The sequence below is a fragment of the Leopardus geoffroyi genome, chromosome C1 (genome assembly GCF_018350155.1).
Source record: "Leopardus geoffroyi isolate Oge1 chromosome C1, O.geoffroyi_Oge1_pat1.0, whole genome shotgun sequence".
Classification (NCBI taxonomy): Eukaryota; Metazoa; Chordata; class Mammalia; order Carnivora; family Felidae; genus Leopardus; species Leopardus geoffroyi.
Genome location: NC_059328.1, coordinates 16,934,072 through 16,957,457, shown reverse-complemented (window position 1 = coordinate 16,957,457; position 23,386 = coordinate 16,934,072). Strand labels below are relative to the sequence as shown.

Genomic DNA, 23,386 nt, shown 5'->3' with positions numbered 1-23,386 from the left:
AATCCTCACAACAGCCTAGGAAGCAGACCTCCTTCGGCCCATTTGGCAGATGGGAAGCCTGAGAACCAGAGTAAAGTGTCTTGCCCGAGGCTATCCAGATAGTAAGTGGCCGCGCAAAGCAACGCATTCTCACCAGATGCCTGGGGACGGGAAGTGAGGTTTCTCCTGCTCCACGAAGTCGCTTGAAGGACTTTCAGGGCTGTGCAGATGTGTATAATAATAGCAATGATAAAGCCACTAACCTAACACTTACTGAGCCCCTACTCTGTTCCCAGCGCTGTTCCAGGCTCTTTACGCCTATTAACATAGGTGAAGCAGAGAATTTTCACAACTGCCCCATTAGCTAGGGGCTATTAGTATCCCCAGTTTACAGAGGGGGAAACTGAGGCTCAGAGTTGTTGCATAGTCTGCTCAAGGGTCATGCAGCAAGGCCGTGGAGGCTAGACTTGAACCTGGCACCTCAGGCTCTTCTCGAGTACAGCACTTGCTACTGAGCCGTCAGCCCGGCTCCGGCCAAATGCTCACCAGAAACTGATGAGGTTAATTGTCAGAGCACAAAGGAGGGGCAGTCAGAGCTCTCAGTGTCCCGGTTTCCTCATCTGTAAAATGGGCCTGAGGGCAACATGCCCCCTGAGGGCTGTCGTGGGGAGCGGGTGTTTGAGATCCTGTCCAAAGCTCAGCATGGCTGTGAGCGTTCACCAGGGTCACTGGGGTGTTGCCACTGTGCACTGAGCAGCTGCCCCGTGTCACCTGATTCGGTTCTCTCGACAACAGTGTGGGATGGGGGTTGAGATCCACAATCTGCAGAAGAGGAGACTGAGGCTAGAGAAGCATGGTGACTTCCCCAAGGTCACACAGCTAGTGACGAGCTCAGTTGGGCCTGGAGCTGAGCTATCCTGCCCCCAGCTATGCTCCCTGCTGGCCCTCAGAGCAGTCCCTGCAACTGTGCCCTCATTCTCTGACCCCGTGTCCAGCCCAGCCCCGTCTCTCCCTTCGGAGCTGCCTCTGTGTGGAGCTGAGCACTCTGTTCTTCTGGACTGCCGGAGGCCCCGGCTCCCCTGTGAGGCCAGGCTGTCCACCCTCCTCTCCCGCCTGCTGCAGCCCGCTTCCACTGACAGAGTGTGCCGTCACTGCACGTCCGTCGTATCTGTGGAGCATCGGACACACACAGCACCCACAAGCCTGGGTGAGCAGTATTGCCATTAAGCCACAACTACACGAACTCAGTCACCTGGCGCTTTCCGCGGAGACCCGTAGAATCTTCCCTGGTGGGAAGGTTCCAATCCAGCCCCAGGAAGGCGGTCCGGCTTAGTGGTTGGGAGCCGGAGGGTGGAATCAGACTGCTGGCAAATCCTCATCCCTCCCCTCCCCCGTGCTGTGGCCTTCAGCAAGCTCTCTCAACTTCTCTGAGCCTCAGTTTCCACACCTGTCACATGGGGACCCTTACCTGGCAATGATGCTATGAGTATAAAAGGAGAAATATGTGTACAGAGCTCACCACGGTGCCTGGCACCAGCAGGAGGGAGATATCATTAAAAACATTTCCAGGGGCACTTGGCTGGCTCAGTCAGTGGAGCACGCGACTCTTGATCTTGGGGTTGTGAGTTTGAGCCCCACACTGGGCGTAAAACTTCCTTAACAAACAAACAAATAGAAACAAACAAGCGAACATCTCAACTGGGTAGGATGGTACCAGGGGCTGTGGGCCAGGACATGCTGGTCAAAGGGTATAAACTTTTAGCTCTAAGAAGTTCTGGGGAGCTCATGGACAGCTTGGTGATTATAATAAACAATACTATAGTGCGTAACAGTTAAGTCGTAAAGAGAGCAGATCTTAAATGTTATAACCACACACCCGAAAATGGCAGTTACGTGAGCGGTCGGATGGAGGTGCTAACTAACCTAACTGTGGTAATCGTTTTGCAGTATATACATGTATCAAGACATCACATCATATACCTTAAACTTTCACATGTTATATGTCAATAATATCTCAATAAAGCTGGAAAAAAGATGTCAATTCACAGAATTGCTATGATGCCAGCGTGACACCGGGTTCTGGGGCTCAAGAGAGGAACCTCTCAGGGTCCCTGCCTTCCAGGTGCTTGCAGCCTAAGGGGAGAAAGCATATTTGTTTCACACAACGAGTGTCTGCTCCAGGCTGGAGCTCCTGGGTCCCAGCCCCGGTGTCAGGACTCGGCCAAGGTGATGCAGGCCTGAGAAGGGGCAAGGCTGTTCCCTTCCCCTCTTTCCCTGTGATTTCACCTCCCATCCCTAAAGATGATTGCACTTTTCAAACTTGAGAGGGGATAAGGAGATAACCAGACTTTGTTAAAACCCACATTGCTGGGCACCCCCCCCCCCCAACCAAGATACATGGTGGGGACTGAGGATTCGCGGTTCTAACAAGCTCCTCGGGAAGTTGATGCTGCTGGTTTGTGGACCACACTTTGAGGAGTAGTAGATGTAGGACCAGAGAAGGAAAGTGACTTATCCAAGATCACACAGCAGGTAGGGGCTGGCATAAGATCTCAGACCATCTGAATCCCGGTTGAGTAGATCTTCCATCCACCAAATTACTTCTCACGGCCTGGCATCTGCAGAGACTGCCCCTCTCATCAGCCCAGGGTAACTCCCTCTGGAGCCTGCAGCTCTGGAGGGTCTTAAAGCAGGGGGACAAGAAGTTGTAGGCTGCCCAGGAGCCTGCCTTGTCCTGAAGGCACTGGGGAGCCACAGAAGGGCTGCAGAAGGAGTGGCAACCTGCTCCTCAAATGACATACGAGCTCGTTATCTCGACAATGCCTGTATGCCCCATGACGCCCAGTTGAAAAACGTAAGGAAGGCCCACACCTGACTCTCACCTGTTCACTCTATGCCAGGTGCTTTTCCAAATGCGTTACATAGTGAACTCCTTTAACACTCATACTAACCCCATGAGGCTGGTATTCTTATTATACCCATTTTATAGAAGAGGAAATGGAGGCATTGCGGTAGGAAGTAACTTGCTCGCCCAAAGTCACATGGTTATCAGGCGGTGACGCTGGGATTTGAACCCAGGCCCACCCAAGTCCAACACACCCTTCCCTTCTATTGGCTGCAGCTGATGCAGGCTGAGCAGGGGGGGTCTGGAAACCAGGGGACTTCAGAGGGCCTCTGAGGACATCCTGGGCCGGCTCCCATCCTGTTGCTGCAAAGCTAGCTCCACTCGGCTCCCGCTGACTCACCTTACCCACCACTGCCTGGCCCTCCTCGGCTCCGGGAGCTCAGCTGTTATGCGGGCGGGTCCCACACAGCCATGGGGGTCTGGGCTTGGGGGGCTTAGCCGGCAGGCTTGGGTTACAGGCAGCTAACCCGGGCTCTGATCCCATAAGTCCCGTAACCCTGGGCGTGGCAAGGAGGCGGCATTTGCTGGGAAGATGATCAAGGCCGGCCAGTGGGGGCCAAGCGGGGCTGGCCTTTCTCCTGGAATCCAGGGGGATTAATGGTGGAGAAGAGGGAACAGCTGGATGTTCTCCCATCCCTCCTGCTGTCCACCGCCCACCCTGGGGTATCAGGTTTCCCTGTAAGTTGGTCTTCAGGGAATTCTGGTATTTTCAATTACCAGCAGGGCACACCGGCAGGGGGCTGGGGTCAGTGGTGCCCTGTGACCCCTGCAAGGAGATGGAGCCCCAGGGAGTAAGCACAAAAGAGGCTTGTGGCCGAGAGGGGAAGAGGGGAGCCTGGCCAGGCAGGGCCTGCTTGGCTGGAGCAGGTGGTCAGGGGCCCTGCTGTCCCCAGCGAGCCCTGGGGGAGTGTCCAGTCCCTTCGTCAGTTGAGACTTGAGGAAGTGCTTTCCGCATGTGCCCCGTCTCCCTCTCAGGGCACGAGGGGGGTTGAGTCAGGTGGCCTCTCAGAGCCTTCTGGGACCAGGAGCCTTTGATGGGCAGGAAGACAGGAGGCCTGTGACCCTGGCTACTTCAAGAGGGAGTGGGTTTGGACCTTGCCCAGCTTGACCTCCACAGCCCTGAGCTCTGAGGCAGGAAGGAGACCCCCGAGTGTGTTTGGCCTTTCCCCTTTCACCAGTAAGGAGACGCCGGGAGCTTAGAGCAGTGGGGAGAAGGCGCTGAGCACTGGCGGTGTGAGACCCCACCCCAAGCCCCAGTAGCAGATCCCGCTGCATCTGTGACGTCTTCACTGCACCTGACTCCCCACCACCCCCTGAATGACGCACGGATGCCCCACGTGGCCTCAGGGCCCACCTGCCCGGCACCTGCCAGCTACCTGCAACTTGCTCCTTTACTCCCAAGTGCCATCCAGACTGGCCGCCTTTCTGTTTCCAATCACACCAAGGTCATCATTTTTCTCTCAGGGCGTTGGCCCCACAGTGTTTCTGCCTGGACACCTCATCCCCCAGATCTCCATGGCCTCCTCACTCACATCTCAGCTAAACCGCCCCTCCTCAGAGAGCACTCCCTGTCCACCCACCCTCCCCCTCTGTCACTTGCCTTCCCCCCCAGCTTTCTTTACTTTGTAGCACTAACTCTATCTGAGGGCAGGGATCTCATCTCTCTTATTCAACCCTTTATCCCTCGTGCCTGGAACAGTGTGTGGCTCAGAAGAAGCATTTATCAATATACTGGAGGAAGGAAGGAGAAAAAGAAGGGCAGCCTCTCACCTTTCCTGGCACCTTCAGGAGGATGTCTGAGTCACTGACCTTGGGGGTTGGGACCCGGAGCAATGTCTTCCGGCAGCGGCCGGGGGAAGGCAGCGCAGCTTCTATGATGGGCAGTTGGCTCTCCCTCAGAGCCCCTGCCCACTTGCGATGTCACACGGAGCCTCCTGCCAACCAGGCAGCCAACAATGCCACAACAGTCAATTATTACTGTGCTTGCATTCTCCAGGGTCTCTAGCAGGAACACCTTCCCCGTGACAAGACTCCTAGAATTTCCGGTGGATAATGGGAGAGCTGTTTTGACTGTAGCAATACAGTAAACTCCTGACAATCCAACTGCAATTCTGGGTGGCCTGATCATAACTGTCACAACAGAATTTCCACAAATAAAACACGTCCAGAAAATGGGCCTCGTTTCTTTCTGATGGGACCAAACAGGGCTGTGGACAGAAAAGAAGGAATAGTTGGGAACTGGTGCCAAGGTGGCACTTTTCTACAAAGCAAAGGAGCTCTGTGGCCAAGAAAGTCAGAGAAACACAGAGTTCTAGACCCCTGCTACACTCATACTGCACACTCCTTTGTTCAAGGCTCTGAGAGGTCCTGCAGGGGAGAGACCCGGTTAACCGGGTGGTTGAGGTCTCATTTGGCTTTAGAGCCTCTTTTTCACATAACAGCTATTAATGTGTTTTGGAAGTAGCAGTTTGTGAAATACATTTTTGGGGAAAAAAAACCCATAACAACAAAAATCAGGTCCAGGAGATAGTATCTCTTTCCTTGAACCTGAGAAAGGCTCCTGTCTAGGGTGGCTGTTCATCTGCACATTCATTCTTCCCTTGATTCGGCATAGATTTTTTTTTTTTTAATTTTTTTTTCAACGTTTTTATTTATTTTTGGGACAGAGAGAGACAGAGCATGAACGGGGGAGGGGCAGAGAGAGAGGGAGACACAGAATCGGAAACAGGCTCCAGGCTCTGAGCCATCAGCCCAGAGCCCGACGCGGGGCTCGAACTCCCGGACCGCGAGATCGTGACCTGGCTGAAGTCGGACGCTTAACCAACTGCGCCACCCAGGCGCCCCAGATTTGGCATAGATTTAACAGCACCTGCTGGGTGCTACCCAATCAGATGGAGTGGGGTTCATCACATCCACTTCACAGATGAGGAAAGCGAGAATCAGGTCAAGTCTCCTGCCCATGGTACCTTAGCTGGTGGGATCAGGACCCAGGCACCCAGGTTGGTTTTTTCTCCCTGAGTACTTGGCGGGAGCCATAAGCACGATCCGAGCAGGCTAAGGCCACGCCTTGGGCTTGGTATGGTGGAAACATCCAATGGCCCACCTCCTAGGGGGCTGCTGAACAGCCTTGATCTTACCTCTGGCTGCTGAGTGGGACCCAGTCCTACCCCAGCACCCGGACTAGCAAGATGGTGACAGCCCAAGCTTCAAATCCGGTAGTCAAGGCAGCATATCTCACCCCTCAGTGCCTCAGTTTCTCCTCTATAGAATGGGGACAATGGCATGGATGTTGGGAGGTTAAATGAAAACCAGCGTGTAAAGTGCTTAGCATAGGACTTGGTCCAGAGTAAGGGGCCACGGGACGTCGGCCATATGTCGCTGTCTGGGCTGCTCAGATTTTTTTTTTTTTTTAATTTTAATTATTTAATTTAAGTAAGCTCTACACCTAACGTGGGGCTCGATCTCACCACCCTGAGATCGAGAGCCGCCTGATCCTCCAACTGAGCAAGCCAGGTGCCCCTGGGCTGTTCAGACTCTTAAGCAGCCCTGTGAGTAGCTGAGAGCTCAGAAAGGCTCTTGAATGGTGGTGACGGTGGTCGAAGGGAGAAGAGGCAGCGTTCAGGGTTCAGATCCTAGCTCTCTAACGCCCAGGTGACTGTGTGACCTCAGGCAAGTTACTTTTCACTCTGAGTCCAGTTTCCTCACTCGTAAAATGGGATGTGGCAGATATGACTTACTGCCTACCAAATCCCCATTCTTTCTTTGTCAAATTAACAAAACTTGGTTCTTAGCTAGGCACATTGTGCCCAAATAAACGACTACATATTCCTAAACTCTCTAGTAGCTATGAGTGGCCATGTGACAATATGTGTGCCAATGAGACATAAAGCTAATGTAGTATGTGGGACCTCTAGGAAGTTTTTTTCAAAGGGAAGAGCCTTCTCACTCTCTTTCTTCCATCCTGCTGCCTGGAACATGGATGTGATAGCGGGAGCTCTTGTAACCATTCTGGCCTATAAAGGACAAGAGGCTGTGCGCTGGGGGGCCTGGATCCATCATGATTCCATGGAGTTGCCCAAACTCCTGTCTTCTGACATCCTTTACATATAAGAAAAATAAACCTCCGTTTTGTCTAAGCCACGATGGTAGATTGGTTGTATTATTAACCACCTCATTGTATCTATACTCTTTGCCCTATAACTTGTGTAATCCTGCCCCCCAACTCTAGGCTTAGCCATGTGACTTGCTTTGGCCAATGGGATATAAACAAACATGATATAGGCAGAGCCTGAAAAGCCCTTGCATATATCTGCTGGCTGTCTTGGTTCCCTGTGATTGCCATAAGAACATGCCCAGCCCGACCTGATGAAGAAGAGACACAGAGAACAGAGTTATTGCCCTTGTTGTCCCAGCCAGGACCATCCTGACAGTCTGACAGCAGTCAACCTCAAACATGCCATAAGGCCCTGAAAATATCCCAAGAGCTGCCAAATACCCCGGAGTAGAGGGAGTGCAAACGTATGAATATGCCTGCCCACCAACCCCCCCCCTCCCCCCACCCCGCAACCCACCTGGCCAATCTGGAGACCTGTGAGCTAGGTGAATGCTTGTTTTTATGCCGTTGGTGTTGTGGTTGATTGTCAAACAGCATCTCTTACTTTTCTTCCTGTTATATGCAGCCAAACTCAATCTTAACTGCTACTCTAGACCAGCAGTGCCTTCCCCGTAGAAAGCTTGGGGGGATCAAAGAGGCCGATGCGTGCAGAGGGCTCGGCCTGGGGAGGGAAGTGCCCTCTCCCTCTCTCTTCATTTCCCCAGGCCTGGGCCTCACTGGGGGCTCTCTTGGCCCATATCTCCTTCTGATCCTCTTGGCCCCCAGGAAGAGAAGTAGGTGAGTACACGCTCGTGCCAGTTCTAGAGACGAAGGCACTGTATGCCCGCCTCCCAGGAGGGCGGGAGGATCAGAGGAGAACACGCTGGCAGAAGGGGCTTTGGAAAGTTGAAAGTCTTTCCATGAGAAAGCCATGTGGAGTGGTGTCACGGGCAGGGGCCGTGACACCGGGCCAGGGTCTGGAGACTGGCTCTGCCACAGACCTGCTGTGTCATCCTGGACAGCTACTTAGGAACCTCTCTGGGCTTCGGTCTTCCTCTCTCTAAAAAAAAAAAAAAAAGGTTTGCCCTGCAGGGCCCCTGCCGATGCTGATGTGCTTTAATTTGGCTTATGTTACCTTCGACGACAGGCAGACCCCCGAAGATATCCACATCCTAACCCCAGAATCTGTGAATATGTTACCTTACGTGGCAACAGGGACTTTGCCAATGCGATTAAGGTTATGCCCTTGAGATGGGGAGATTATCCTGGATTATCCAGGTAGACCCAATCTAATCTATTGAGCCTTTAAAGGAGGAGAACGTTTCCCAGCGGAGAGTCAGAGAACCGGAGAGCTGGGGCGTGAAGACACTTGATGCCCTGTTGAAGCTTTTGAGTTGGGGGGGCCACGTGCAGGGGCTGGAGAGAGGGTCTTCCGGGCTAAGGGCAGCTGCCAGCCGGCAAGGAAAGGGAGACCTCGCTCCTACCGTCCCGGGGCACTGAGTTCTGCTGGCACCTGACCGAGCAAGGAAACAGATCATCCCTTAGAGCCGTCAGAAAGGAATGTGGCCCTGCCGACAGCTTGATTTGGGCCTGAAGGGATCCAGACTAGTCTTCTGCCTACAGAGCTGTGAGACAGGAGCTGCGTCTCATTCTAAGCTGCTGAGTTTGTGGTATTTTGTCATAGCTGAGACACCTTCCGATTTTGTTTGAGGCCTAGCTGACATATCTTATCCACGTACTTACCGTGTGCTAGGCGCTCTGTCTACACGATTGCTAATCCGGACACCATCTGGCAAAGCTGCAGTGATAGATCAATACCCATTTTGAAGGTGAGGCTCAGAGAAGAGACGTCTCCCATGCAGCCTGGTCACACAACTCGGAAAGCGCGGTGTGGGACGAGGGCCGAGCTCAGCACCCAGGACGCATTTTTGCCCACACGACCCACTAGGATGTGACAACAGGGGAGCTTCCTAACTGGCCAATCTGCTGTTGAGTATAGGAGATGCCAAAGACTGCATTTGCCAGCCAGGCTATGGTGTGAATGGGCCCATGCGCACAGCCTGCCCCACTTCTGCAGAAGCTTCAGTCCGGCCAGCCCGGGGCCCCAAATATGCGGTGATGTTACTCACTCTGCCGCTGCCTGCCTGGTGACTGCAGGCAAGTCCCTATATTCCCGATGCCTTACTGTCCTCACCCATGAGACAGGATAAGAAGAGGACCCACCTCATGGAGTCGATGTGAAGATTCACCGCCAAGGACTTGGGCCCGTGTCTGGCACACAGTAAACACTCGATAGATGCGAGCCATTATTATGATCCGGGTGAATAAAAGACGAGCTCTGCTTTCTGCCTGCTGCAGGCAGGCAGCCTGGGAGGCAGCCTGGGGGGCACCTTGAGACATGACCTCAGAACATCCCAGCCGTCCCGCAAGGAGGGGCGGTGACACTCACGAGGAGATGCGTTCAGATGTGGGCTAAGTGACTCGGCTAAGGCTTTGCGCCAGCGAGCATCCAGGCTTGATCCTAAGCCAGGTTTGTGTGCCAGACTCCCAAACCCAGACCCTTCCCGGCCCGTCTCAAACTGGGCAGGGGCACGGCTGCCCGGAGCTTGCTCCGGGTGAGGTGGTATCCATCACAGCCCCGGAGGGCGGCCAAGAGTACTGGACGCTGTCCCTGAGGACGAGCCCCACGTTACAGAAGTGCCACACGCGCCCCGGGTCTGCAAGGCCGTCACCGCCTTGTGATTTGGATCTCCGCTTAAATACCACCTCCACAGAGAGGCTCTCTTCGGACGCCCGCCCCGATGCCCGCGCTCCTCCCTCCCATCCCCTGGGTTGTCTTGCTTGTTTGTGTCGAGGGCCACAGACTCTGGACAGCAGACCATCCTGCGTCTGCCCCTTCCCAGCTGAGTGGCCCTGGGCACATGCTTGGCCTCTCCTCGTGCCTGTTTCTTCCTCCTTCAAGTGGGGATGTGCGGCCCAGCCTGGCCTCCTTTCTCCAGGGGGCCCTGAGAGCACGCATGAAAACAGGGCGGAAAGGCGTTCCAGGATGGCGGAGTGTGGTTCGAAGGTGGCATGACGGCTTTATGAAGTCAGAAGGCAGCTCTGGCCCCAGTGAATGCCAAGGGAGTGTGAGCAAGGCCCAGTCACTTGCCCAAAAAGAATACTTTTTCCTTTTAAGGCAATGAGTTAGATATTTATATGTTGAATTTTAGGGTCTGATTAAAACCGACCACTGAATGCATTTGTCTGGAAATCAAGTCCCCAGCCTTGCTTTCCAGCCTATCGTAATTCTCTACACCCCACCTCACTCCATGCTTCCCTGAGCCCTTCTGCAAATGTTCACTGAGCATTCACTGTGGTGTGCCCCTGGCCAGGTGCCGGGAAAACCGTGGTGAGGAAAAGCAGACCCATTGTGTACCATCACGTGCTGATGGCGGGGGAGACAGACAGGAACGCCACGATCAAAGGCATAAGGCTAAAATCTCAACCAGGGAAGCTTGAGGGCCATGGTGCTGGGGGTGTGACCAAGTCAGGAAGGCCAATAAAGATGAGCTAAAGTCTGAAAGAAGAGTGAGGAGAAAAGCAATCCAGGCAGAGGGAACACGTGCAGAGGAACAAAAAGAACTCTCCCTCCGGCTTGCCTCCCGCACTTCCCTCCCCTGGGACACCTTCCTCCCTGCAGGATTCCATCTCTTTTTCTTACAAGCTTCTCCTTTCTCCAAAGCCAAGCTCAAATGCCTCTTCTTCCAGGAAGGCTTCCATGACTTGCCCTCCTCCCGTTCTCCAGGAGGAAATGATCTTTCCTGCCTGTGATCTCTCTCACCTCCCCATATACATCCTTGGGCCCTTATTCATTCCCTCTTTGATGTAGATGCTGCATCCATGTCTTTCCAACCAGGGCATCAATCCCCAAGGGCAGGAACTCTGTCTTCTCTAGTATAGATTTGCAGTCACATAGTTCTGAGTTTATATCCTAGTTGAGGCCACTTACTCGTGGGACTTCGCATAAATGGCTCTATCTCTCCGGGTCTCTGTTTCCTTCTCTGGCAAATGGGGATAATGTGCTGAGGGTGTGGTGTGGCTGCACAGCTGGGTGCAGCTGGGCTCTGACCATCTGTGAGAGAGTCAGCTTGTCAAGGGGCTTGAAACAAAGAGGAGGGAGATAGGGTGTTTGTGATCTAGAAAGCCCCAGGGCTTTGAGGGCATACAGGGGCTTAGACTTGCTTAGACCCGGGTTTCCCGAGTTTGTCTCACGGTAAGGAATACTTGAGCCACTTGTTACAAATGCAGATTCCTAGAGCCCACTCCAGGAATTCTGATTTAGCAGGTCTGAGGTAGGGCCAAGAACTTGTGTTCTGGAAAAGCTCTCGTATAGTTCTGATGCACAATTTGGTGGAAAAATGGAGGCCCTGAGGGAGGCAGTGATTTTCACGAGTGTGATGGGTTGGATCAGTTATCTCAGCTCTGCCTCTTGGAACAGGATTGTGCACCCACACCCTTTGCCAAGTAACTCTGCAGGGCTCATTTGCTGTTGGTGACTGTGTCCCAAGCAGAGGCATGTGTTTGTGTGGCATGGCTTGGCCCGGCCACTTGTGCTCCCAGCATTCACCATAAGAGAAACGAGCCTGGGTGGCTGCCGGTCCAAGGGGAATGGGAGACATATGGAACAGACTGAATCCAACCCACATTCTGGAGTCCTGCCCAGAATAGAGAGCCCTGCTGCAGAGTAGCTAAACCCTAGCTGCCCCACAGACTAGTGAGTGAGAAAATAAATGTTCATTGTTGTAAACTACTAAGTTTTGGGGGTGGTTTTGTTATGCAGCATTGTTACAGCAATAGCTGACTGATACACTGAGGCCATGCAGCAAATCAACGGCAAAGCTGGGATTCAAACTCAGGTTTGAATCCAGTGCTTGTTTCTCACTGCCTCTGTCTTTCAATCCTGAGGGCTCCCCCTTGCACCTTCTCCTCTGGAAGCCTCTCACTTCCACTCTGTTCCATCTCTAATCTCTGGGAACTAGGGTCCAGCTCAAGCAGCCAGACTCTACTCCTTGCAGCTAATAAGCTGAGGCTTCTTGAGTAGGCCTCCCTCAGGGTTCCCAAATAGGTCCAAGGGAGGCTGCTACAGCCAGGGAAAGAACTCCCTCTCCTCTACCTCCATTCCCCCCACTACCAGGAGCCTGGGCTTTCCTACCTCAGAGCTTTGTCCAGTTGGACAGCCTCACAGCTGAGGAGCTGAGGCTTCATAATCTGTGAGGTGTCTTTACCAACAGCTGTTGGTTCTCTCAGATTGCCTGCCTTGCGTCAGCTCCATCCGGATCCCCAATCTGAGTGGGGCTGAAATGCACCCATGACCCCACAAGAACTGCAGGCACATGCTCACAAATATGCCCTGTTGGCCACAGCGAGACCGCAACCATTCACAAACAAAACCACGCTCCTTCTCATACACAAACACACAGAGAGGCAGGGCCACATTCATACGTATAAACTCGTGCTCAAACACACCCCCCCTCCAAGCCCCTCACATTCAGACACACCCATGCTCATGAATGCATGTATAAATAAGAAGCCACATGGCCACAGAACATGTAATCACAATCATAAACACATGGTCGCCCAAACACATACAGTGATGCACCCACAATTCTTACACATGCACTCGCTCTCACACACCATCAAACCCAATGTCCTCGGACATACCCTGGATTGTGCCCAAGCACAATCTGTTTGTCCTAGTTAATTCCTGTCTCTTACCCTTCCTGCTTTGTGACTCAACTTCTCTGACCATCATCTGTCAAATGGGGGCATGGATGTCTCCTACTCAAGGAGGCCAGGGGTATGCAGTGAGGTCATGTATGGAAAGTACCCCTCAGCCAGGTAGAGCTGGTTGGCCCCTTTTCCTTCCATGTCCTTGTTCATGTCCTTCCTCATTCTTTTTTTTTTTTTTTTAATGTTTTTATTTATTTTTGAGAGAGAGACAGAGCATAAGCAGGGGAGGGGCAGAGAGAGAGAGGGAGACAGAGAATATGAAGCAGGCTCCAGGCTCCGAGCTGTCAGCATAGAGCCTGATGTGGGGCTCGAACCCACAAACCATGAGATCATGACCTGAGCCAAAGCTGGACGCTTAACTGACTGAGCCACCCAGGTGCCCCATAAGACATTTCTTTCTATCACTCCCTTCAAATTTTTTTTGGTCCTTTAAACTACAGGTCAAATCCTGCCTCTTACAGGAAGCCTCCCTAGACCTATATCTCTGGATCCCCTGTGCACTTACTGTGTGGGTCTCACTTGACATCAGAAGGATAAGGTGGGTAGCCCACTCACCTTTTCTCCTGGAGCCTGGCCTCCCTTGGCTCTTCCTTGGACAGGGCCCCCCAGACCATGCTCACGGCGGAAGCTGGGCAAGGGTTGTTGACTGAATAACTGAGGGGCACACTCAGTTTTCAGCCTATAGGTCCCATGAGGTCCTTGAAAATCTCATGTGGCCCTTGGTTGGGGGATGAGGCTGGAAAGTGTCTCCTGGACCTGGGCACATGGGGGTCACTGGCGACCCAGAGGACAGTGGTCTTGGTGGAGAGAAGGGGCCAGAAGCCTGCGTGGAGTGGACTGAGGAAGGAATGGCAGCAGTGGTGAGACTGCCTTGTTTGGCAACTTTTTTTTGCCATGAGGGAAGTAGGGCAGAAGATGGAGCGACGTGGGGTCCCAGAAAGGATTATGAAAGGTGAGCCGAGGGAGGAAAGTTTGCCTGAGTTGAACTGGAGGGGGCGGGACGTTCACAGAAGACACCTGTGGAAACTGCTAGATGTCTCCTGGCTGTGTCCCCACCGCCCACTGTGAGAGGTCTAAGTTAGGCTTCGAGGGGTCGCATCCCCTGATGACCAAGCTCTTTCCGGGGGAAGGTGCACAGAAGTGACAGGTGCCACTCCTGCATACCCGGCTTGGAACATTACTGTGGCCCTGCGTCCTCTCTCTCCCACCCTCCCCGCAGGCCGGAGCACAGACAGGCCTGCACCTCAGCGTCGGTCGTGCACACAGGCAGGGGGCGTGGGGGCCGCTGACGCACACGGAAGAACCCGGGCCCCCGAGTCTCCGAGTGGATCCGATCTACCCACTAGCCTGGATTGCTCACCTGTGGACTCTCACAGGGGAGAAGCCTGAATTTCTGTGTTAACTTTAAGCCACTGAACCCTTTTTGTTATAGCAGCTTCACACTTACCTTCAACGACACACATTCACCAAACGACAGCGGTTATTATGAACACCATGACAACGGACAGGTAAACGCTTACCCTCCCAGGTGAGTACAGCCTTGGAAAAGCAGAAGCCACTCCACAGGGGCGAGAGGGTCTTTGATGAGGGTCTGGCGGGATACTGGTTTGCACTGCCGGGCGCGGCCCCGCCCCCGGAGCGTGCATTTGAAGTGCTTACCTGCCTGGTTGGTGGTGATGTTCACGGAGGCGAACTGAGGCGAGAAGGGGCTCTGGTCGGTGACACCGTTCACGGCCTGGATCTCGAAGGTGTACTGGGTGTGAGCCAGCAGGTCACTGATGTAAATGCGCGGCTCGGTCAGGCCCAGCTGGCGGGGTGCATACTGCACGTTGTCCCCACAGCGGGTGCAGGCGCCCCGGCCTGAACCACAGCTCTTGCAGATGATGTTGTAGACGAGATCCTCACGGCCTCCTGAATCGCGGGGCGGGGTCCACTCTAGCATGAGGGAGGTCTCGTTGACACTGGAGATCACCGCCTGGGGTGCGGAGGGGATGGCTGAGGGTGGGGAGAGGTTTTGGTCAGTGGGGGGCTGTGGAGGTACGTTCCCCAAGGGACGGCTCTCTGCCCACTGCCCTGGCTCCAGCCCAGGCCCCCAAAGGCTTCCTTCGCATCCTTTCTCCCCTCCACCCATCAGAGAGATGCTTCTAGAATATAACTCTCATCTTGCTGCACATCTGCTTAACCCTTTCTCCCTGGACTCCAACCTCCTTGGTGTTTGTTACCGGGACCAGGACCAGTCTGTTTGTGTTGGGGATTACACCCACCTGATATCTATTTCCTCTTCTTCCTTCTAATAGCACCCCGATTTTATTTGGGGGGGGGCAATATGTCCAGCCAGAAGACTATATTTCCCAGCCTCCTGTGATTAGGTGCTGACCACTGAGATACAGCAGAGGTTTTTTGGTTAGGATCTTTCCTTAAAAGGGCACAGCTATAAAATGTGCCTTTGTCCCTTTCCTCCTTCCTCCGTCTAGAATGTGTGTGATGGCTGGAGCTTCAGCAGCAATGCTGGACTAGGAAGTGACCCAAAGGAGAGGAACCACATGCCGAGAATGGCAGAGCAGAAAGAGTGAGCCGGGTCCCAGAGAACTTCACGGATTTGCCACAATTATCCCAGGGGTACCTATCTTTGGGGTTCTGTGAAGTGAGAGAATAAATCCTTATGGTTTAAGTCACTGGGGTCAGCTTTCTCTCTTGTCGCCTGCAGCTGAATGCCATTCCTGTCTGATCCAGGGGTGGGGAGATTGCCCTCGTAGTCATCCCTTTCTTTGAGAACGCTGGCCTGTGATTCAGGCGGCCGCCACCAGGTTAGGACACCGGGCAGCCTCTTCTGTCACAGACACCAGGTTGGCTCTCCTTCTGCCAAGCCTCCCATTTACTGTCCCTTTGTGAATTGAGACCTTGACTTTATCCTCCATGTGACTGGCAGGAGGAGGTAAGGAGCCAGATGCCAGCTCCATGGTAGCTGCTTGTTGGCAACACAACCACCCCAGGATGGTCCTTTTCCAAACAGCTTTTCATTTCCCCTCCCATCAGGTGATTGGCTGCTCCCCTCTCGGGAAAGGCTGGCTGCAGCCTGACGGCTGTCCAGCCCTTGCTCTGAGCTTTCTGCACGTGGACTCGGGACTCGGTCCGGCATTGCTCCCGAGAGGCCCCGAACGTACTTGTGCAGGGCATGTCCAGGGGGTCCAGGTCTGCTCTGTAGTAGCCGTTGCGGCAGACGCAGTTGGTCGCCCCTTCGGAAGTGGTCCGGCTGTTGATGGGGCAGTGGGTGCAGGCCTCGTCCCCTTGGTTGGCCTTGAAGGTTCCAGATGGGCAACCTGGGACAGAAGACAAGGAGAATTGCTGGAGAAACCGGAGGAGGGCTCAGAGGTCGCAAGGCATGGAGAGACCCTGCAGTTTCTCGTAGACGCCACACGGCATCACGGAGGGGCCGCGAACTGCAGTTGTTGGGAAGTCCCATCTCCTAAAGCTCCTGGGGGCCTCCAGGCTCCAACCTGGCAGTCCCTTCTGTGCCCAGAAGGTTCCAGGCTACCTGGCATCTTGTCTCTGAAGCTGTCTATGGGTTCAGCTGGGGCCCCTAGCAATCCTGCTTCAAATACTCCAGGTTGGCTGAGCCACAGCTTCCAGGGTCAATCCTGACTTATTCCGAAGACCCTGAAGGGGTCTGGGGAAGCGCCCATGGCCCAGTCTTGCTCACTAATGTCTGGCTGAACCCTGATTCTTGTAACTAGATTCCTGGCTTCCAGATGATTGAGGATGATTACATTACAGTAGCAAAGTGCGGGGCATGTAGAAAGATGACGTGGGTATAGCAGGAAAGAACACTGACTTTGGAAGTGGACAGGACTGGGTTTGAGTCCCAGATGGGCCTTTTACTAGCTGTGTGGCCATAGACAAGCGGCTTACGCTTTCTGAGACTCAGTTTCCTTATTTGTAAAATCATGATCCCAAGACCTATTTCTGAAAGCCATTGGGGGAATCCCTTGCACGGTGTGGGTGCCCAATGAGTACTAGCTGTTAGTGCAGCAGGTGTTTGATCAACTTATTTCGCTACACGGAGCCTGCAATACCAGGGACAGCCTGAGGAGGGAAGTGTTTGCACTTGATGGGCATGTTCTTCTAAGAGGGCTCTTCCAGAGGCTTCGGCCTTCTTCCCTGCTCTGGGGGGTACTGCTCAGGATCTGGGTTCAGGCCCTGCAGCTCAGGGCTCAGGTTCTACAAGAAATGACCAGTCCTATGTGGACCAGTGTGCAAATCCACCCTACCCTCTTCCCCCTAGCCCTGGGCTGGGAATCGGGAGGCCTGGGGTCCAGGCCCTGTCCCTCTCCTGGCCTGTTTCTTCTCCTGCTTACTGGGGTTCATAATCCCAGCTCTGCTGTGATCTTGGGAGGGAGGATCATGGAAGGGGTAACTGAGAAGGCGGATGGGGAAGAGCTTTGCAACAGGCAAGTTCCTCCTTGGAATGAAATGCGGCTACACTGTCCCCAGGCCAGGGACGCTCACATTCCATGCCTGTGTGCTGTGTGACCTTTGGCAAGCCATCTCTGCCTCTCAGAGCATCACTTTCCTCATATGTAAATGGCTAACATAAATTTCCCTCAATTATTTTTCCAGCCCCAGTCTCCAAGTTTATCCTCCAAGTTCACATCTTAGCAAACTGCCCTCCTCTCAAGTCTTCAACCAGCTCCAGCCTCGGAGACCCCACCCTCTTTGGCGCTTCTGTTACTTGAGATCGGAAAGCTTTACTCCCCTGCCATAATTATTCATCAAGGGGTCCCCTGGCCGTGCTCTTGGCTCCCTCAGGATCGGAGCCCTGTCTGATTCACGGCTCCTTCCCCTGTGCCCAGCACAGAACCCAGCACTCAGCAGATGCTCCATTAACACCACTTGAAATTGCCTTGCCTAAGCGGGAAGAGCTTGGGCTTTGGGGATCGTGCGAGTAGGAAGGCAGTGAAGAACGGTGGCTGGTGTGCAGGCTGCTTGGCCAATCCCCAGCAGTATGACCTCGGGCCAGTCGCTTAAGCTATTTCCTTCCTGCAAAATGGGGACAACAGCATCTATGTTCTATAATTGCTGTGAGGATTACACTGGTTAATTTAGGCAAAAATGCCCGGAATAATTCCTGGCATTATTGAACGGTATCTAGTTCAAATACCAATCTGCTGGGTGACCTCAGACAAGTAGTTCACCTTCTGTGAGCTAAAGTTTTCTCATTGCTGAGAGAGCATCTACCCCATAAAGTGGACTCCATGCGATGGCCAGTGTCTGGCATGGGGGTGGGGAAAGGTTGTGGTTACAATCTCAGGGCTTTGCTGGATGACACAAGCGTGCAGTAAATAAGCCACACACAAGTCCCCCTGGGACACTAGGAAGCAGCACCCTCCCCCTGGGGTCCTAGTTTACCTGCCATTTGGAGGGGGCTTCCAGAAGGTGGCGACTGACTTAACAGACAACTACACTGGCTGATGTCACCTGGACCAGGCCCTGTGGGGATCCTGAAGAGCCAGCTCCAGTCCCGTCCTTAAGAAACTGCCAGGCAAGGGCCAAGTCAGGACTTTGACATAACCATTCAGGCCATAGTGACACCAAGGAGGATGACACTGAGTGCTCTGGGGAGTTATTAGGGCTTTTGCTGTACAGCTGGGGATACCAGGCCTTCAGAGTGTAAATACGAAACAGCCAACATTTACCGAGTAGTTTTTGAAAATGTTTATTTATTTTGAGAGAGAGAGAGAGAGAGCAAGCCAGGGTGGGGGTGGGGGGGCAGAGAGAGAGGGAAAGAGAAAGGGAGAGAGAATCCTAAGCAGGCTCCGTGCTCTCAGCACAGTGCCTGATGTGGGGGGCTCGATCCCACAAACTACAAGATCAGGACCTGAGCTGAAATCAAGAGTTGGATGCTTAGCTGACTGAGCCACCCAGGCAGCCCTTACTGAGTACTTACTAAATACTGGCACTGTTCTAAGTACTTAACCCATAGTAACTCATCCAGTCCTTACCCAGCCCTGTGATGGAGTTATCACCTGCATTTTCAGATGGAGGCATGAAGGCACAGAGGTGAAGTAATTTGCTAGGATGTGAGCTTACCGTGGCACAGTTGAGATTCAATCTTGGGTGGTCTGACTCTAGAGGCTTCCCTAACCACCACACTACACTGCCCTTATGCAACTTGCATTGTTGTCAAAGGTCTGTGAGTGCTGGGCAGGGATTGGTAGCTCCTGGGCGGGTGCCCAGAGCTCTCTCCACTTGACTGCACTGGCTTTGGGGTCCTGAGTCCTCCTGCCCTTCTTCCTTCTTACTTTCCTCTCAGGCACCAGAGTTTCCCTGCTGGCTGGATAAAGAGTGCCATCTTGGCACTATCCAGTCAGCTCTGGCTCTAGTTAAGTGATTGATCTCTCTGAGCCTCAGTTTCTTCTGCTGTAAAGTGGGGGTACAGGGCTCCTGTGAAGGGGGGGGTCTAGGACCATCCTAATAGATGCCAAAAGGTTTTGATCCCAAGATCAGGACCCTCCTGGCTCCCTTTCGGGCAAGAGCCGGCCCAGCTTAGCACATCTCTCCCATCTGCTGGTAATTCCCGGGGCCTGGCTGGTGAGTGGCTGCCCACAGTCTCCTCTGTGCTGTGCCAGCCCCTCCATCTGGGCCACCTTCCTGGCTGTCCTTCCCAGTCACCACATCCTGGCCCCATCTCAGACTCCCCAGGCTGCCTCCTTCAGAAGCCTTCCCTCTTTTAGGTGTCCGGCTGGACACCCCTTCGCCTTCTCACTGGGCGGCTATGGTTTCTGTATCTCTCGGCACCGTGCTTCACAAAACCCACCCTTTCGTCTTGCAAGGTGACGTCACTCTCCACCCAGTCCCCCGGAACCCTGGATGCCTCCTCCCTCCCCTCACCCCCTGCGGCCAATTATCAGGTCTTCCCCCCACTCAGCAGTGCCCCGTCCTGGCTCTTCCCTCCTACTGTTCCACCCATGCGGGCATCCAGAAAGCTCTTCTTACCTACTCCTTAGCCTCTCATGGCCATCTGGCCTCCTCCTGCCCACCCTCCAGAGCCAGCTTTCTAAAGTACAAACCTTTTTGTGCCACTTAAAAATCCACAATGGCACACAATGGAATATTATTTGGCCGTAAAAAGGAATAAAACGCTGATACGTGCTACAACGTGGATGAACCCTGAAAACACTGTGCTTAGTGAAAGAAGCCAGTCACAAAAGGCTACATGTTGTATGCTTCCCTTTATCTAAAAGTGTCCAGAACAGCGATCTCTAGAGACAGAAGTAGCTTAGTGGTTGCCAGGGACAGGGGAGAGTAGAGAATGGAGAGTGACCGCTAATGGGTAAGAGGGTTTCTTTCTGAGGTGATGAACATGTTCTAAAATTGACTGCGGTGACAGTTGCACAATTCTATGAATGCACCAAAAATCACTGAATTGTACAATTTAGCTGAATTCTATGGTATGTGCATCACGTCACAATAAAACTGCCATTAAAAAAAAAATCCGCAACAGCTCCCCAAACTGCTCGGGGCCCCCAGGCCCCCAGGGCTGGCACCTGCCCGCCTCTCAGTGCCCACCACCCTGAGCTTTGTGCTGTTCCGCACAGTCCGCTACATGTGGTGCCTGCCCCAGGCCTGCCTCCACACCTCCGGCCTCTGTCCACCCTGCCCTCATTCCCTGCAATGCCTTCCCCTTGTCATCAAACTCCTACACCGCTTTAAGACCTGGCTTAGGTATCCCTCTTCCAGGAAGCCTTTCCCGGAGGGAAGGCTTCTTTCTCTCTCTCTTTTTTTTTTAATGTTTATTTATTTGTTTTGAGAGCGAGAGGGTGTGTGGTGTGGGTGTGTGAGCGGCAAAGAGAAAGGGAGAAAGAGAATCCCTAGCAGGCTCCGCACCGTCAGCACGGAGTGTGTGATGCAGGGCTCGAGCTCATGAACTGGGAGATCATGACCTGAGCTGAAACCAAGAGTCGGAGGCTTAACCGACGGGTGTCCCAGAAGTGCCTGTTTTGCTTACTTAGGCACGAATCTGTAAGTGCCTGGCTGGATTGTGAATTCCCAGTCCGATGCCGGGTGCCTAGCAGGTGACGGGTGGGCGAAGTGACAAAGCTGCAAGAGCGTCCAGTGCAACCCCCTTATCCGATGTTGGAGGAAACTGAGGCCCAAAGAGGGGCAGACACACCTGGCCCTTCAGCAGCAGAGGCAGATTCTGATACCAGGTATACTGTGTGAGCGGGGGGAGGCCCTCAGCTCTGGTCCGCCACCTCTTTGCCCACAGAGAGGTCAGGAACCGCGGCCCGCCCTCAGTGCCCAGTGCCCTAGGGGCTGTGCCACTCCTAGCTTCTCAGCTGGGAAGGCATTCAGTCCTGCCAACATCCGGGTTTCACGCACAGAACTGGGAAGAAAACGGACCTGGAGGCCGTGCCTCTGACAGATGCCTTCTCTGAGACTCAGTCCCCTCCTCCGGAAAGGGGGCTGATGATACGTGCAAGGTATGGATGCAGTCAGAGTCTCTGCGTGGCTCTCCCTGACCCACTGCTGCCTCCCCTCTAATCCCCCACACTCACTGGAGAGATCTGAATGAATCGGACCCACCACACTCTGCTTATTTTAAACTCACAGGTGGCTCCCCGTGGCACTGAGAACCACCCCACACCCAGCCCTGATCCAAGAAGCCCGCCAGGCTGGCTCTGTGGTCTTCCTGGCATTTCTGGACACTTCTCTCACTCAATTGCACTCCAGCCCCTCGGTTGGCAAGAGTGCCCCTGCCTCAGGGCCTTTGGCCATGCTGCCTCTCTGCCTGGAGCACTGTCTCCGCTTCCTATGGTTGACCTGCTTCTTTCAGGCCCCAGCTTTCTTTTTTTTTTTTTAATTTTTAAAAAATCTTTATTTATTTTTGAGAGAGAGAGAGAGAGAGAGAGAGAGAGAGAGAGAGCGCAAGTGGGGGAGGAACAGGGAGACACAGAATCCAAAGCAGGCTCCAGGCTCTGAGCTGTCAGCACAGAGCCTGACATGGGGCTTGAACTCACCAACTCACCAAGAGTTCATGACCTGAGGTGTAGTTGGATGCTTAACCGACTGAGCCACCCAGGCGCCTCTCAGGCCCCAGCTTTAATGTCACTTCCCAGAGAGGCCCTCCCTGACCACCCTGGCCAGAGCGATTCTCTCATTACACTCTGTCTCAGTCTGTTTCCTTTGTTGACACTCATCTCAAATTGTAATTATATTAGAAAACAGCTTATAAACATGTGTGATGTCTTTTCCCTGCCTGGGAAGTGCCTGCAGAGGGGAAGAGGAACTAGGTTTGTCTGGCTCTCTCGTTGGTTCCCTAACTCCTGGCAGAGTGGTGGGAGCATAGTAGCTGCTCAATACATGTACTTGTCGCATAAACGAATATGCCCCTTACAGGGTGTCATGAGAAAATACTTGGCCGAGCAAATGCCAGGCTCGGTGCCACCGTCACCATGTCAATTTCATCTGGTTCTGTGGCTGCTCAGATCCCACTCCACTTCCCATCTTCTGTCCCCATGGGTCATCCCAGGGGGCTGTCCACTTATGGTGACAACTCATCCTGCTTTTCAAACTGGAAGTCCCGTGTCCCAGAAACGTCCTCGGTCTCTGGTAACCTGACCCTCTGGTACACTTCTCTGGCCCCATCTGGTCACCTCTCTCACCTGTTTGCTGTTCCCTAGATGCCCTGGCTGCATGTGCAAGGGCCCCTTTGCTTGAATGTCCTTCTGCCCATCAGGGATGGGGTTCTGACATGGACGCCTCTGGGAGGCCAGCCTCCACTCTCTACAGCAGACACCTCAGACCCCTACTGTGGCACATCAGACACACTCTCTGGGCAGTGGTGTCCCGCTCAATGGCCCTCTGGGGTGGGGAAGGGGGGCGGGAAGCCCTGATTGGTCACCTTTGTCAATTTCGGCGGCAAAGCTCCCACTAGGACAAATTTCAAGCTACCAGTCTGAGATAACCGAACGTGCAGTTGGGAAGAAATGTGCATGGCTGGCTCTTGGAAGCCAGGCTCGTACCAACCAGCTGCATCCTACCACGGACCTCACCCCTCCGCCACTTATCTGTGTGCTGCTCCCCTGTGGATGGACCCTGGTTGGGGGAGGGGCTGGGTCTTCAGTCTCCACATCCCCAGTGCCAGATCTGGCACATAATTGGTGCTCAGTCAGCTCAGTTTGCTAGCTGAGGGCAGGTCTGTCTCCCCGAGTGGACGGTGGGGGGCTCAACGGCAGGGGCTGTGGGTTTGGTGGGCTAATATCCACACAGAACACACAGCAAGTTCTGTACCATATACGTGTTAGCTATTATTACTCACCCAGGGTGCAAGGGTGGTAATAATTCTCATTTATCATGTGCTTTCCAGATGCTGAGGCCGGTGCAAGTGACTGGCACGGAATCTCTCGTTAAATCCACCTGACCACCCACTGAAGCGGTACCATTATCACCCCCCCCCCCCGCCCCTTTTACGAACGAGGAAACTGAGGCTTGGCAAGGGGGAAGGTGAAATGACGATGCCGAGGTCACATAGCTACTAAATGACAGAGCTGAGGTTTGACCCCAGGTCTGTGGGATTCCAAAAACCTTGCGCTCAGGTATTCCTGGACGTAGAAATTATCGTGTGGCTTGAACGTCAT

The 23,386-nt window shown here is 53.6% G+C and overlaps 1 protein-coding gene across 5 annotated transcripts in view; it reads right to left on the bottom strand.

Annotated features, from left to right (window-relative positions):
- EPHB2 (EPH receptor B2) overlaps positions 1 to 23,386 on the bottom strand; it is a 194,221-nt gene that overhangs the window by 36,126 nt on the left and 134,709 nt on the right. For all 5 annotated transcript variants that reach the window (XM_045476072.1, XM_045476073.1, XM_045476069.1 and 2 more), the window contains exons 4-5: positions 15,914 to 16,069; positions 14,409 to 14,744 (exon numbers count right to left, since the gene is read on the bottom strand). In XM_045476072.1, coding sequence (XP_045332028.1) covers positions 14,409 to 14,744; positions 15,914 to 16,069 — 492 coding nt within the window. The remainder of the gene's footprint in view (positions 1 to 14,408; positions 14,745 to 15,913; positions 16,070 to 23,386) is intronic.